The 16,361-nt window shown below is 36.2% G+C and overlaps 1 protein-coding gene across 2 annotated transcripts in view; it reads left to right on the forward strand.

The window, feature by feature from the left end:
* Positions 1-16,361, forward strand: part of LOC105470142 (solute carrier family 2 member 13) — a 369,854-nt gene that overhangs the window by 79,481 nt on the left and 274,012 nt on the right. For both annotated transcript variants that reach the window (XM_011721919.2, XM_011721920.2), the window contains exon 3: positions 8,853-9,061. In XM_011721919.2, coding sequence (XP_011720221.1) covers positions 8,853-9,061 — 209 coding nt within the window. The remainder of the gene's footprint in view (positions 1-8,852; positions 9,062-16,361) is intronic.

The following is a 16,361-nucleotide window of genomic DNA, read 5'->3' on the forward strand; positions in this document are numbered from 1 at the left end:
CCTAGCAAATCTTTGTATTTTTTGTAGAGTTGAGGTTTCACCTTGTTGCCTGGGCTGGTTTTGAAATCCTGAGCTTAAGCAATCCACCCACTGCAGCTTCCCAGATTGCTGAGATAATAGGTGTGGGCCACTGCACCCAGCTCCTGGTGAATGCTATAAAATATTTAAGGAAGAAATAGCTTTAATTTTAAACAAAAACTTTAAGAAAATTGAGGTAGAATAAACACTTCCCATTAAGGTTTTTGAAGCTAGCATAATTCTAATACTAGGGCCTGAGTTGTTACAAGAAAAGTAAATTTGAGTCCAATTTCATGAACACAGACCAAAAAGTATCCTTAACAACAAAAAATTAGTAAAACTGAACCAAGCAGTATGAAAAGGAGAATAAATCATGACCCAGGAAGGTTGATTGGTTTAGTATATGGAAAAATAATCCATGCAAGTTACCATATTGAAATTGTTCAATGGAGGCAAACCTGTATGATCATCTCAGTATATGCAGAGAAAATATTTGAGAGAATAACATTCTTTTATGATAAAACCTTTCAGCAAACCAGAATAGCAAATGACATCCACACAAAAAAAATTGCAGCCAACTTTATTCTCAGCGGTGAAAAAATGATGCTTTCCCTTATGACTGTTTGCTAGGCAAAGATATCCACTATCATCACTTACATTCATTCAACCAGAAAAGTTGATTCTAAAATTTTTATGGAAAAGCAGAGGACCTAAAATTGCTAAACTATCTCGAAGAACAAAGTTGGAGGATTCACTGTCTAATTTCAAGACTTATTATAACACTAAAGTAATCAACACAGTCTGGTAACAGTAGATAAATGAATCAGTGACATAGAAGGAACAACCATATGAATGAATTTTTAAAATATTGTGCTGATTAAAAGAAGCTAGACACAAAACAGTACATTCCCCATGATTGCATATGAAGTTCATCAATGTGCTATGGGGACAGAAGTTTGATCAGTGGTAGTCAATGGGGATTGACTGGAACAGGGGTATAAGAGAACTTCCCCGAATTATGGAAATACTCTCTTTCTTGATTGAGATAATGTTTACAAGGGTGTGCATATTTTCTTAAAATTCAGAATGGTTACACCTTGGATCTCTGCATTTTCTTGTACATAAATTTTACCTAAAAAATAAATTAATTTCAGCCTTATGGTGGATTTCTCTGATATATTCCTGTTCTGCCTTGGCCAGCGAATAATATAAATGTTTCTGCCGGAATGTTTTTCTAATAGCTTCTGTTGGAATAACTGCTCTCCTTACTCCTCCTACACTGGGCCTAAACCCCTATCATGGCAGTTAAAGAATCCTATTTTGTTTGATGATTACTGGAGTGTAGGTTACTTGAAGCAACGGATGTCTGTTGATCATTACTGTTTCTCTATAATCTCTAGCTCAAAGCTTTTCATGGATTCTCAGGGTTTGAGAGAAAAAAAGGATATGTGTATATTTAAAAAGTGTGTACGTTATTTTCAGCAATAGTACTGTGGATTTTGTGCAGGTCTTAACGTATTTTACCATACAGTTTAAAACTACCTAATATTAGTGCAAAATGCCACATTCATTGATTTCAGCAGTATCACATTCTGTCAGAATATATTTTGCTTCTTCCACTATAATCATGACATTTTAAATAACCCTGGCCAAGCCACTTATATGCTGGTATTAATTTACTTGGTGGTGTCTTCCCTTAAGCTATGTAGACAGAGTTAATATTTTGTTATGTTTACTTACCTGGTAATGATGGTTTGTTTGTTTGCAGTTTACACAGAATCTTTCTTTAGGTAACACAGGAGTTGATCATTTGCGGATCATATATTACCTGCATTTAACGTGAAAGATTCCAGCTGTGCACATTGAAATTTTTGTTATGTACCTTCAGCTGTGGTCTTATGTTTATTCTATAGCTGCCGTCCGATTATCAAGTGTATCAGTCATCAGGGTGCATATTTTACATGGTCCTTGGTGGCAGAGGAAAAGTAACTTTCCAGCCTGGGATCTCAATGTGGCAATGTTTTCTTTTCTGCTAAAATAGACTTGTGAAGCATGAACTAAAATTTAAAAATACGTTACCAAGTAAGTTGCCGTAACATAACTGTAGCAACTGGCTAAATTCAGTGTTATCTGTTTGCATCTAAAACTTTTGCATTAAGTAGAAACATATTACATAAATTGTAACTTACGTTTGGTGACCATGTTATCATGTAAATATCTAGTTATTGATCAATAATGATGACCATTTCTTTTGTAAATCCATGGATCTTTTAGTAAACACATCACTCATGTGATTATTCCTTCAGTATATGAAAAATTCAAAATTCGTCGGAACATTGAACAATGTAGTTGGATAGCTCTGGATGTAGGGCTAAGGGCACAGTGTTCTTGGATGAGGTTGAAGGGGTTTAAGTTACGCTTTTTTAAGGGGAAAATGTTTCACTGTCCTGTTTATCATTGGGAAGTTCCAGCTGGGGGGGGGATGCCATCCCTGGGTAAGTTTATTCATGGTGTTCAGTGATTAGCTTTAGTACTTGGCATTTAACATACATTCAGGAGATGTTTCCTGGGTAAATAACTGAGTAGCAGCTCAGAGAAATCACAAGGCTTAGCTTTCCAAGCAAACACAATACATCTTCATTAGGTAGTGTTTTCAAAGAATCTACTGATTCTAATTGCTAACCCTTTTTATTTTCGGTGAACTATTGCAGGAAAAAAAAGATTTTGAGTTTATTTTATAGTTATTTGTGAAAGGATGCCAACTTGAAGCTATAGAATTTTTAAGAATAAATCATCTTAATATTTATAATATTCCTCTGAGCTATTCAGAATGGGCTAACATGGACACGATTTGTTAATCAATAGCAAAAGTGCAAGCCAGAAGACAGAGTGGAAATAAAACTTAATTGGAATTACAGATACAATTTTTTCATTTCATTTTTTTTTTTTTTAGTTTAAGACAGCATTGGATGTTATTAGAGAATTTGCTAAAAAGCCTCACTGTACTCAGGATGACATTTCAGAGATTGTCAGTGAGCCAATCTTAGTGTTTTAGAAAGTATCAAGATTATCTGTGACTAAAAGATATGAGGTGGTTATTTTGCTTGGAACCATGGTTTTGACAATATGAAGTTGGGAAACCAGTAAGGAAGTGATAGTTGACCTGTACCTTAATGCTCTCATGGCCTGTTGGGAGGATAATTGGCTAAATGAGTATGGTGTCTGAAAACCTTTCCTGTGCCTCTCAAAGTGAAAAGTGTCTTCTCTTAGTAGAATTCAGCTCCTCAAGGGCTATAAAAACAATTGCATGTTTTTAAAAAATATAATGTATTGTAATAAACTTCCCTTAAGTAGGATAGTTTTTCCATTACAGCTTGACTTCATATTAAAACCACAGATCATATAGATCTTCCACTGTAAGGCATTGGCAACCTTTTCATGTGATTTGTGAATTTAAGGAGAAACAGGAACATAGGGGAGAAGGGAAAGAAACAGAACACAAAAGCAGGACACAATTGTTTACTCCTGTACAGTTTCTTCAGGAGGAGTGAGGCTTGGGGAAACCTTTGGGATGCAGAGATTGAAAAATAAAGAGAAAGCAACTTGCGATCTATCATATTCATCATAGAAAATATTTTCAAAGGATCAAATCCTTTAAAATCTTGCAAACGATTATTTTTGCTCCTAGTGATTTTTTAAAATTACCCACCTTCTTGTTATCCAACTTTTTCCTGCATGAAAAGTTTTCTAGTGTATGTTAAAGAAACATTAAATAAAACCTTAGTTTGGCACAGTGTTCAAAATAAGCAGTACAAATTTACCCTTTACACATGAGGTATTTTAACTAGTCAGCTATTTTAACAGTAATGCTCTTACGGAGTTCTGATTTACTAAGGATAGGTGTTGAGAGAATCACAGGATATTCCATTTCCTACTAGCAGTTCTGTGTTATTTAAATCCAGCTTGCAGTTACCCAGCCCAGTGGGTGGTACTGTGTTGGGCACCTGTGCTGGGCACAATTAGGAGTGACAGCTCCCAGCCAGCCAGCTTTGCTTTTGCTTTGTTATTTCTGCAATGTTTTACTGCATTTAACAGAGGTGAGGGAATAATACTTCCAAAGGGAACCTCTGAATTCTTTAAACATGAAGCTAAGGTAAATTAATGCACTTTTTTTTTGTTTGTTCTACCAAATTAATTATCAAGTAATTACTGAACATTTAATATAGCTTGACTTATAGTAAACATTTATTGTATGAGCCAGACTTCCTGGATTTTAACTGTAGTTCTGTTGCATACTAACCATGTATCTTCTTTGTGCCTCATTTCTTTGTCTATAAAGTGGGGATAATAATGGCACTCGCCTCATAGGGTTGTTGTGAAATCATAGGAGTTAATGTTTCTTAACTGTTCTGAACAGTGCTTGGCACACGGTAATTGGTGCTACACATTAGCTATTACTATTGCTATTAGTATTGTTGTTACTAAACAATTACATGTCTATGCTGAGATTGTGCATTCAACTAGATTTTCATATATTTGGAACATAATCATCACACCTCTGGACTGCTAAAGAGTAGATAACATGCTAACTCATGTTGTCAGTTCAGAGAGGAGGTCAATGATCACGAAGTGCAAAAGTCTGTGACTTAAGGAAGCAGATGTTAGAGGATTATTGTCTTGAGTTACATAGGTGAGAGCAGCAGGATTGCTTTAAAACAGGAATGAGAGCGAATGTGCAGTTCAGAGAAGGAGCTGTTTGGTTTGTTGTGAGGCCCCTAGCCATCTGATGGAAGAGACAGCACACTTGCTCAGCTGAGCCATAGCAGGAGGTCTGGCCCCAGGAATGCAGGATCCATGATTCACACAGCTTCAGTCTCTGGAATTGAGAAGGCTTAACCTGAGGTGAAATTGGTGGGATTGTTCTTTATTGATAGCTGGCCTAACGTTGTCATTTGGAAGCGTTCCTCTCCCTTTAAATGGCCTGCTTTGGTCGGAAGGTGCTGGTACTGCTAGCTGTGCCAGAAAATAGTTCATTTCGTAACTGTAAGTTTAGAAAATTTTAAATCCTTAGATGAGTGATCATGATGGTAAAGAACATACTAAAGATTTTTAAAACTCATGAGAGCTTGGCATGTCTGCTCGACTGTGTGTTCGTCTGGTGCGCTTACTTGCCCGCAGAAGATAAATGGCTTTTGCCGTAAGGTGTGGACCTTGGGTGCTTGTTGTTCATGTTTATCCCGGGTTTTAAAAACATTTAGATCCTTGGTTCTCAGCCACAACTGCACGTTAGCACCACCTGGAGAGCTTTTAATAAAACAGAACTCCCTGGGCCTAGAGCCCAGATCAATTAATCAAAATCCCTGGAAACTGGTGGGTTTCACCAGCCTCCTAGGTGATTCTAATGTGAAACCAGGTTTAGAGTACCTGACTTAATTTAGAATAATGAGATCTCTTGTATCAATAGGAGACTACTTGCTTTTCTGGGGGACTGCCTGCCCCAGTATATCACAATACTCTGTCATTCATCTAATTCCTGCTTTCCTTGGATTTAGAGGACTGGTAGTCCTACTACTGCCTTAGTTTGGTTTATAGAGATCCTTCTCTTTTTGTTTAATATTGAAATTTTTATAAGTACCACAGCAACACAGCCTCTTATTTATCTTTCCTGTTCTCCAGTCTGCACATCGTTAGAGGAATGTTTTTCTTAAGAGAGAAATTGGTTAGTGCTACCTGCTGAAAATTTAGTTGGGTGATACAGCCAGAACAAACACGTTACAATGATTTCACTTAATTCCCCCAGCAGTCTTATGAAATAGACACTATTACCTGTGTGTTAAAACGTTAAGTAACTTGGCCGAATGCAGTGGCGCATACCTGTAATCCCAGCACTTTGGGCGGGTGGATCACGAGATCAGGAGTTCAAGACCAGCCTGGCCAATATTTTGAAACCCCGTTTCTACTAAAAATACAAAAATTAGCCAGGCGTGGTGGCATGCACCTGCAGTCCCAGCTACTCAGGAGGCTGAGGTAGGAGAATTGCTTGAACCCAGGAGGCGGAGGTTGCAGTGAGTCGAGACTGCGCCACTACACCCCGGGCTGGGAGACAGAGTGAGACTCCATCTCAATAAATAAATAAATAAAATGGTAAGTAACTTGACCAGGTTCTCGTGGTTTGTATGCCCAGAGCTGAAGTGACACCTACATCTGTTCCTGTGTCCTCTGTCATATAAGCTCTGATCTTGTGTACTGCATTTCTTCAAAGCCATGAAAATTATTCATATCAAAATATTTTCATCATGAAAGTTAATTAAAACAAAATAAGCTTTCCATTTTACTTTTAGAAGTATTAGGATACAAATGTATAAAACATTTTTTTCTTGACTCATCTCTGGAAAGAAGCTTTAGTATTCTTAAAGATTGGCAGCAGGGTACAAATTCCTTTTCCCCACGTTAGTATAGGCCAACAAAATTGTACATTTCAGATCCAGACTCTTGCACAGATTTCAAAAGGTGGGAAGGCCTATTCTGTCTTCTGTAGCTCACTTAAGAAACATAGGCTGATATATGTCTGCATTTTCCTTTTCTTTTTGTCTTCTCTTTTCTCTTCTCTTCCTTTTTCTTTTTCCTGTTTTAAAAAAACTTGTAAAAATACTGCATCCTGGGATTTAATAGCAAGTAGTAGAGTGCAAAATATTATGTGAGCATCTTGGACCTGAAAATGATTCAGTTTCTGCATTCATTTCAGTGCTTTTTGAAGCATTATCTGCCACTTTTCTATCTTAATAGAAAGATAGGTGTAGATAAATGAAACATAAAGGCTTAGGACTTTTAAAATTTATTTCCTAATCCAGTATATTTAGGGTCTACCTTAAAAAATCACTTTTAAATAATTATCAATATAGTATAAACATTTCTTTGACACAGCTCAGATGGAAGTTTTATTGATTTACAGCAATAAAACACACATTTAAATAACAGATTATGTTATGCAAGTTAATATCTTAAGGAGAAGAGGCCAGCAGTACATATTTTTGTGAGCTGATCTCTGTAGCTCTCATCCGAGGACTAGAAGAGAAGGTCCAGTTATGTCTATAATAATGAATGGTTTGGTTGGAAGGAATTACTGTGCAAGTAAATTTGCAGAGCTAAATGACCCAGAAGAGTTGTCTCCTAAGATATTGTCATGTAAATCCAAAGCACAGTTATTTTCTGGTTAGTTAATGTAGAAAGTTTAGATATACAGGTGCTTATGTATTATTTCATAAAATATGTACTCAGTGCCTACTGTGTGCAAGATGACTAGATGCTATGCTGAATACAAAGTTAAATAATATTAAGCAATTGATTGGGATAGGTAAATAATGTATTATTATACAAGATACAGAGACATAAATTAAGGCTAAAAAACTGTGCGCTCTGTGGATGAGCAGAGGCAGGAGTGACTAAATATTGGTGTAATTATCACAATCCATGGCCTAAAGCATAAAACACCTCTAATAAGATTTAACACTGCAGGCCAACTGATTCATTTAGTCATTCATTCATAAATAGTTTATTTACTTTCCAAATCCTGGTTAATTTTTCTGTTTCCATGTGTAGTTTTAGTTTTTGTAGTTTGTAGTAGAAGGTATTCTTACTACCCATGTAATGATCATATTTTTTCTTCTACTGGTTTTTTAATTAAAATGAAATTGCATGGAAAATAGCAGACTTATTTTGTGAAATTTATCTCTGGAACCTTTAAGACTACTGTACTTTTAGTTTAGCACAGCTTAAAAGGTAGAATAGCTTTGAAAAATATATTGAGCCAGGTGACTTCCATGACTTATGCATATCAGTGTGGTTTGTTTTGAAGTGGAATTGGCCTGCTGAGCTCTATTGTTAGGAATCTACCCTGGAACATACCTAGAGAAGTTGGATTAACAGAAAACATCCCGGTATCCTAGATGCATGGAGTTTCCACTTGAAAGACAGCTTTAAAGTTTATCTAATTCAACCCCTTTGGTTCAAAAAGATGGAGGCTTTAGAGATGTTAGGAAATCAGTCTGGTGATTATAATTTGGAGAGGTCTTTGATGTTGATAAACTCATTACTATTTTTGTTATTTCTTGGATGGAGTTAAAATGATATTGTTATTTGCTATTTAGAATTTTGCCAGCCATTAAGAATAGATATTTAAAGAGATAACAGATAACTTACAACAATATGAGCAGATTTTTATATTTGTCATCATTTTTATTAGGATTATTGGTTTCTGACTCCATCTTTTTTTTTCCTGTGGGCGCCCATTCCTCAGTTGATGATGATGAACATGATGCTTGATGGCAAAATGAAATAGGAAAATTGTAGAAACAAAATTATAACTAATGATTCACAAGTCAGAAATAACTGTAAAGAAACACGTTTGAGCACTTATTTTAATGAAAAGTGTGCCTTTTAAGCAGATATCAGAAAGTTTTATCATAGCCCCATTTTATATTGTAAAATACAAAATTACATATGTTAACCTTACATAGGAATGGTGATTATGATGTTTTGCTTAATATGTTTGGTTTAGAATGTGTATACGTAATTATTGTAACTTTTGCTCATTCTTTTTCAATGTAATTTGTGGGAAAGATAGAGAAATAATTAGATTTTTATCATTTTTAAATTTTCAATACAGCACAAAAATATCCTTTTTTCCTAGTGGCAGACAGACACACAAACACACAAATAATTCTGGCTAACTTTGCATTAAATATTATTGTTATCAACACAACACAAAAGTATGTGGTGAGCACATGATGGTAAGAGCAAATTTTACAGTAAATGTGGATTTTTTTTTCTTGCAGGTACATGTTGGGACTTGCAGCAATTCCAGCAGTTATACAGTTTTTTGGGTTTCTCTTTTTGCCTGAGAGCCCTCGATGGCTTATTCAGAAAGGACAGACTCAGAAGGCCCGCAGAATTTTATCTCAGATGCGTGGTAACCAGACCATTGATGAGGAATATGATAGCATCAAAAACAACATTGAAGAGGAGGAAAAAGAGGTCGGCTCAGGTATATAGAGATTATACTTATATGAATTTAAAAACTATACAATGGTCTTATTTATTTGTCATTATTGTGTGTGTGTATATATAACATATTTTTTAATATATGGATATTTATGTATATCCATATATTATTTATGTATAAATATCCATATATAAAATTATATATGTATTATTGACCTTCCATATTAATTTAAGAACTATTTGAACTGTTTTCAAAATAATCATTGTAAAAAATTAAATGCTTTGCTTACAATGTGTTGCATTAATTTTCATACTAATTTTTATAAAGCATATGAGTACCTCATGTACTAGTTTAGGAATAAGTTTGTGTTTCCCTATTTTCATTAAAATATTTAATTCATTGTCAATTCTGAAATTCACCATGTCAGAAAACCAAGAAAAGAAAAGTCTCTTGTTAATTTATTTTGATGAATTTATTATTGAAAAAGATTTCACATAAAGATTTACCAAACAATTCTGAGGCAGGATCTATAACCTTGACAGCCTGATTTGGGTAAGTGATGTGTAGCGTGTAAGCGATGGGAAAAGGTAGACATTTCACAATGCAGTTTTTCGACAATAACAGTTAGCCTGCTCACTTTACATTTCCCAAATTGGTCTTATTTTCTCTTGTGCTTGCTTTTGCCTCTACGTTAATTGTTAGCTCAAAGGGAGAGGCAGATTAATATTAGTCAAATTATTTTTCACACCTGAGAAAATGCCAAGCACACCCACTCCTTTGTTGATACATGTCATACACAGGTGTTAGAAGGTCTGTCCAGTCTACTTTCTCCTATGATTTTTTGTGGATCTGACCATTGTTGCCTTTCTGAAACAACAGAATGAGCACTCTGAAGAAGCTGGTCTCTGTGTTAGCCACACATGGCTTGATTTAACTTTATGTACCTGTAGCATGATAGCATGATGCTGTCACTTTGTTACTCAGATCAAAGCCTCAGCAAACTAACAGTGAGCCAATTCTATGTGAAGTTCATTTTTTTAACACTTTTTGAGCATCTGCCAGGTGTCCAGCAATGTCAGCATTTCTAGAATAACATATTAGTGCAAAGGTTAAGGAGAATTTTGCTTTAACAAAATGTTTTACTGAGTTCAACATTGTGTTCATTAAAAATATTGTCTTAAAATGTCTATTTAAATGACAACTTATTTTATGCTACTGTCTAAATTCCTCTTCTCAGTAACTCAAATGAAATATGATTTTTTTTTTTTTTTTTTTTTTGAGATGAAGTCTCACTCTATAGCCCAGACTGGAGTGCAGTGGCACGATCTTGTCTCACTGCAACCTCTGCCTCCCGAGTTCAAGTGATTCTCCTTCCTCAGCCTCCCGAGTAGTTGGGATTACAGGCATGGGCCATCACACCCAGCTAAGTTCAGTACTTTTTGTAGAGATGAGGTTTCACCATGTTGGTCAGGCTGGTCTTGAACTCCTGACCTCAGGTGATCTGCCCACCTTGGCCTCCCAAAGTACTGGGATTACAGGCGTGAGCCACTGCACCTGGCCATGAATTTGTTTTAATTGTAGTAATTCCTACATTTGAAACTCATGTACAAATAATGTGTGAGTGGAAAAACTTTTCAGAGTGAGAGAACAATTGTTAAATACTATTTACAGCCTGTATTTTTATTAATTTATATAAAGGATAAGACAATTTAATTTTAAAAGCCTTCTTGTTTAGGGATATGGATATCATTGATTTTATTACAAAGCATTAAGGATATAGCTTCATTTTGACTGCTAAAAAATATGTCTGACTACTCTAGCCATGCAGTGTTGACAGTGTATCCTATTTGAGTTTTATACATATTCAGAATATATAACCAAATGAATTTTTAAAGAAATCTGGGGTACATAGGGTTGCAATTATCAACATCTGCTTTAGTTTTTATCAGAAGTCTTTGGGAGCTAAATAGGGCTCCTTTTCTTGCATATAGATAAAATAATTCCCTATTTCCCAGTTTTGTTTTACATTCACATTTGGCACAGGTTTTTAAAAATACTCTAATGTTATTCACTGGATCCTAATAACATTTGCTCATGCTTGAGTAAATATTCTAAACTTTGGAACTAATAGAATTATTAACTTACCCGTTTCTGGATTTTTATTATTTGAAGTAATATCATCTTGCTTAATTTAAAGCTAATCTTATGTTCTTTTTAAAAAGTACACAGTTAAGAGCACTATGGCATGAATGCATTCAGATAGATTTGCCAGATTACATGGCACCAGTGATTGGGGACCTGATTTTTTATGATTAAGAGACTTGACCACAGTAAAACGTGGTCTGCAGAACTGTGAATTGTATATCGGTATTGTGATGTTCAGGAGCAAGACTCTGGGTCAGTTTAATTGGAAAATAGAGACCAATGCAGGGACTTAATGTTAACAAACTGGTATGGTCTTGTCCCTCCATCATGCTTCATTCAAGAACGGTAGGCTAGCGGAACAAATGCACATAAAGAAACGGCTAACTTCAAAGTAATAAAAATGCACTGGCGCAGAAAAGATGTGGTGCAGAAAAGCCATTGTGTTGGAGGGGTAGAGAATGGCCTGTTAATCTGTCCATGGATCCTGAGAATTTTGATCCACATCATCAAGCCTGGGAACTGTGGGCAGTAGAGTGCAGCTGCCTGAAGGGAACCTTGATGTAGGCACCACAAATTATCCCGATATTCCAGGAATTTAGAAAGATGTTGTTTGAGACACCCTGTTTCTTATAAGGAGGAATGTTTTATTAAATATGATGGCTTAGATACCTGTTCTCATTGAGCTTACTATAAGTAGGTCTGATTCCAGATCAGTAAACCATGTCTTGTCTAGCAGTTCCCCAGGGGATTTATGACTTGTGACTGTTATGACACTTGCATATGTGATCCTTCTCTTTTCATAGGAATTTTTTTTTTCTTGTTCACTTGAATTTAAACTTGACCTCTTTGAGGAAAATAGGCCTAGATACTGAATTTCAGCATAATGACACTGCAGTCAAATACTCATTGAAGTGTATATTGGCTATATTAATTTATTTTTTGGATGTGTGAGATTGTCAGTGTATAGAGCATTTCTCTTGGTTTAAAACCACCCTTTATATAGTAGATATGGCAGTTACTCTGGCCATGTCAACAGCAAAGTTGAGGCTTCCAGGCCATACCGTGGAATAAGGTTGGAGTGCAGTAGAATCTCATCTCTTCTGCTCATGGCATCGAGGTCAGACTCTTTTGCATGACATACAATGTGTGTTTTTTTCCACTGTAGTTGGCAAAACAACAACAAAAAGGCAGTATGGGAAAAGAAGCAAACATTTGGTTTTCACGTGTGCTCAGCATTGTTTATACATCCTTTAGGAATAATAAAGTAAGACTAACAGAAACAACAGCTTGGTTTGGAGAGCTCACTGGAGTGGGAGACAGGGAGATGGAAGAATATCACTGGCTGTGTCTCAAACTTGCCATCTTAAATGAATCTCGGGAGAGTTGCCGCACCTCAGTTTCTTTTTAGGTTTGTAAGAAAAGCCAGATTATAATAGCTCCGAGGTCTGTTTTTTTTTTAGGGTTTTGAAAGTCTGTGAGAAGTGCCCCCTCTTTATTTCTAAATGCTATGCGGCAGTATTTCTTTCAAAAGTATTTATTGAGTGACATGCATCAGAGGTGGGGATGTGGCAGTAAATAAGACTGACAACATTCTGGTCCATTCTCATTGGATGAGGCACACAAATAATAAATGAAAGAGCAATTCACTACCAGATAAGTACAAATTATGGTAATTGCTTTGAAAAAAATGAACAGAATAATAAAATGCTTATAGAGGGAATGAAAAGGGGTACTTTACATGGGATGGTTAGGGAAGCCTCTCTGAAGAGATGAACTTGAAGGGTGAAAAGGAATCAGCAATACAGAGAACTGGAGGGAAGACTGTACCAGAGAGAGGAAACAGCAGATGCAAAATTCTGTTTTATTAAGTGGGCCAGATTGATTTTTGCAAGTTTTGATCATGGCTATAAAGTGTACATGTACCAGATTTCTAAGATACTGCAGTAAGAACTAACTATACATCTTTTTTCTCAGGTTCCCAAGCCTAAGTGTTAAATTAGTAGGGACACAATTACTGTTTTCAGAATTGAAAGCAAATTTAAATACAAAGTAACATTAATATGATTTCCATCATTTTGGGGTATGTCTGGTTTGTTTTCCTAGTTTATGTCATATTGCATAGATGTGTAATAGAGTCATGGCCTGTATTATCAACAGATACAGAATCCAGTAGGTAATTACTTAAGCAATGATTGACAAACTTTTCTGCTTAGCTTCGAAGTTGAGTGAAGAGAGGCAGGCCCTTTGGGGCCTAGTTATAACAGGAGGCAGCTGTGGTAAGCTCAAATATATTTGAATTTTTCTGCTTTATCCTAGACATTAACCAAAGTTTGCATTCCGTTCTATAATGTAACTGTTTTACTTGACTCTAAACATGCTTTTTCTAAATAGTTCCAGTGTTTGTTCATTGGTTTCATGGAACCCATCACTCTGTCATTTATATCCCTGGGATATGTATCCCTCAGTTTGACAGACATGTACTGAAAAAGTTTGGAGTTTCTCTCTTGGGCAAATTCATTAGAGATGGTATTAAAAGTAGGGTCTGTCCATGTCACTAAAGATGAGAGGTAGTCTCTTAAATTGCTGGGCATATAGAAGGCAAAGAGTCTTTGTTAGGAGCGTTAGCTCCTGAAAGTTAAAAATTGTCTCCCATGACAAAGGAAGTAAAACGAACCAACAGAAGACACAATTCTTCTGAAGGCAGTCTTAGGGAACAATCCAGAAATAAGAAGTGTGTTTTCATGTGCTTTATATAACCTTGTTTGATAGCGCTTATTTGACTTCTTTAGTTTCTTATCCTGTACCAGCAAACAAGTGTACCCTGGGAGGAGGTGAAAGGAAAAGCAAAGGCTGTTGCTGCCATGCCGTGTCAGAAGGGGCTCCCTGGCCCTGCTGCAGGAACCCTTCAGGCACAGCTTCTGGGAGGTCTTAGATAAGGCACCATCTCTGTCGTCCTCCTCTCCACTCTGAAGTGGTGGTACTAAGGCAGGATCATTGTGGTGCTAAGGCCACGGATCATTGGAAGGAAAGCATGAACGACGAAAGCATGAACAACAAAAGCTTTCTCTAGAGAAACATACAGATGGTGGTGTTAGAACTACTGCAAAAAGCTAGGGAAATAAAAAAGCAGTATGTTTAGGGAGAATGAGGTTATTAGGACAGCATCAGTGCAATGACAGATTGAGTAAAGGAAGGAAGGCAAGGGAGACACTGACTGCATGCCTTAGGGCAGCAAAGAGCAGCCTTTTATAAATCTGTTTATAGCATGGGTTCAATCCAAGGAGCTTAAAAATGGTCATGGGCTTTTTTTTTTTTTTTTTTTTTTTTTTTAGACAGAGTCTTGTACTGTCATCCAGGCTAGAGTGCAGTGGCACAATTTTGGCTCTTTGCAACCTCTGCCTCCCGGGTTCAAGTGAGTCCCCTGCCTCCTCCCCAGTAGCTGGGACTACAGGCATGCACCACCATGCCCAGCTACTTTTTTGTATGCCTAGTAGAGACGGGGTTTCACTGTGTTGGCCAGGCTGGCCTCGAACTCCTGACCTCAAGTGATCTGCCTGCCTTGGCCTCCCAAAGTGCTAGGATTACAGGCATGAGCCACCACACCTGGCCTTAAAAATTGTTTTACAGTTAATATTACCTAGATCATCTAGATCATGTACTTTCAAAATGGACTTATTAAATAGAAGAATGCCAGCCAGGATATTGGCCCTACCTTTGGTCTGTAAAATCTCAACATTTAGTCATATAGGAGAAGTAGCAACTCATGGGCACTAGGTAATGTTTCAGATTAGAATTAGATGCAGGCCCACTAGGTGCTAGTCACTGTAATAGGGTATTCAGGTTACCTGTGTGATATATAATCTATGTGAAAACATGCAAGCCAGCAAGATTTCCATTATTTAATTTTATCAACTAATGAGCTCAGGAATCTGGGTGAACATCGGCTTTGCCTTTGACAAAGAGTTTGATCTCTAGCCTGGAAAGCAAGAGTATTGTAGGAAAGAGAACTTATTCAAGAGCTTCCTGTGAGTTCATTTAAAAACATGATTTGATTTACTTCCAGTTCTTTGGGGGTCATGTCTGTCATGTATAGTAAGGGACAGCTACATCTTCCTCTTTTTTTTCGTCTAGTAATTTTGCAATTTGGTCATGAAGTCTTACCTTCTCGTAAGTCATTTTCTTTTTCTGTGAATTGATATTGACTGTGACCCTTTCAGCAAATCATATTCTGCAGAGAGGTCAGAGGGGGTAAATATTTATTGTATTTTGATAGAAATTCTTCTGTGCGTTTCTTTAGAAATCCAGTTTCAGCATAATGACAATGCAGTCAAATACTCACTGCAATTGACATCCGCTGCACTTAGAGGAAAGTAGTCATTCTCCCTAATATATTTGGTAGTTTGCTTTTATTTTTTTCATTTGGTAATAGTACAGTGTTACCTGACCCAAAACAATGCATGTATGTCATTTACTAGGTGAACTTTAAATAGATATTGATAAATTGTTCTTGGTAAGATGACCTGCCATTTTCTGAATATTGGCAAAGAAAACATTTCTATATCCAATATTCTAGAGATTGTTGTAAAATTTCAAAAATTGTCAAAGTATTAGGCTGGTAAACAGTAGATTAAAACAAAAGGTCAGATAAAAAGCTGCTTTAATTCTCAATTCTTGTGTTAAGCTGTAAGCTGAAGGACTATTAAAACAATATGCAACTCTGTTCAGTTTTTAGTAAAACTTATTTTCTTAGGCATGCTGACTTACTTAAAAGAAACATTATTTCATTAAATATGGCTTTAAGTAAAGGTTGTTATCAGTTTTCTAAACCCCAGAGAACTTTTAAAATCTTATGTAGAATCGGAATCATTCTTGGATTTTACATTAAAATGTCATTAACTGTTCTGTTGTTACATGAGGATAAAGAACAGCACAGAGATTTGCCATTCAGCATACTCACTGGAGAAGAAAACATTTTTCAGATTACTTGTAGGCTTTTAAGTCATTTTCCTTGATTTATATTGAAAATCCAGATTGTCTTAGTAAGTAGATAGGTAATACTTCAAAGCTATATTTTTGTTTTCTTGCTAAGATCCATGTCTCATAAAAAAGATTCATGCAGAAAGAACTGTGACTTTGTCAAATCTCTCTTTTTTCCCCACTCACTGTGAGGTTCACACTACATTTTACTGCTCTGTAT

Source organism: Macaca nemestrina, chromosome 10, assembly GCF_043159975.1.
Source record: "Macaca nemestrina isolate mMacNem1 chromosome 10, mMacNem.hap1, whole genome shotgun sequence".
In the NCBI taxonomy this organism is placed as follows: Eukaryota; Metazoa; Chordata; class Mammalia; order Primates; family Cercopithecidae; genus Macaca; species Macaca nemestrina.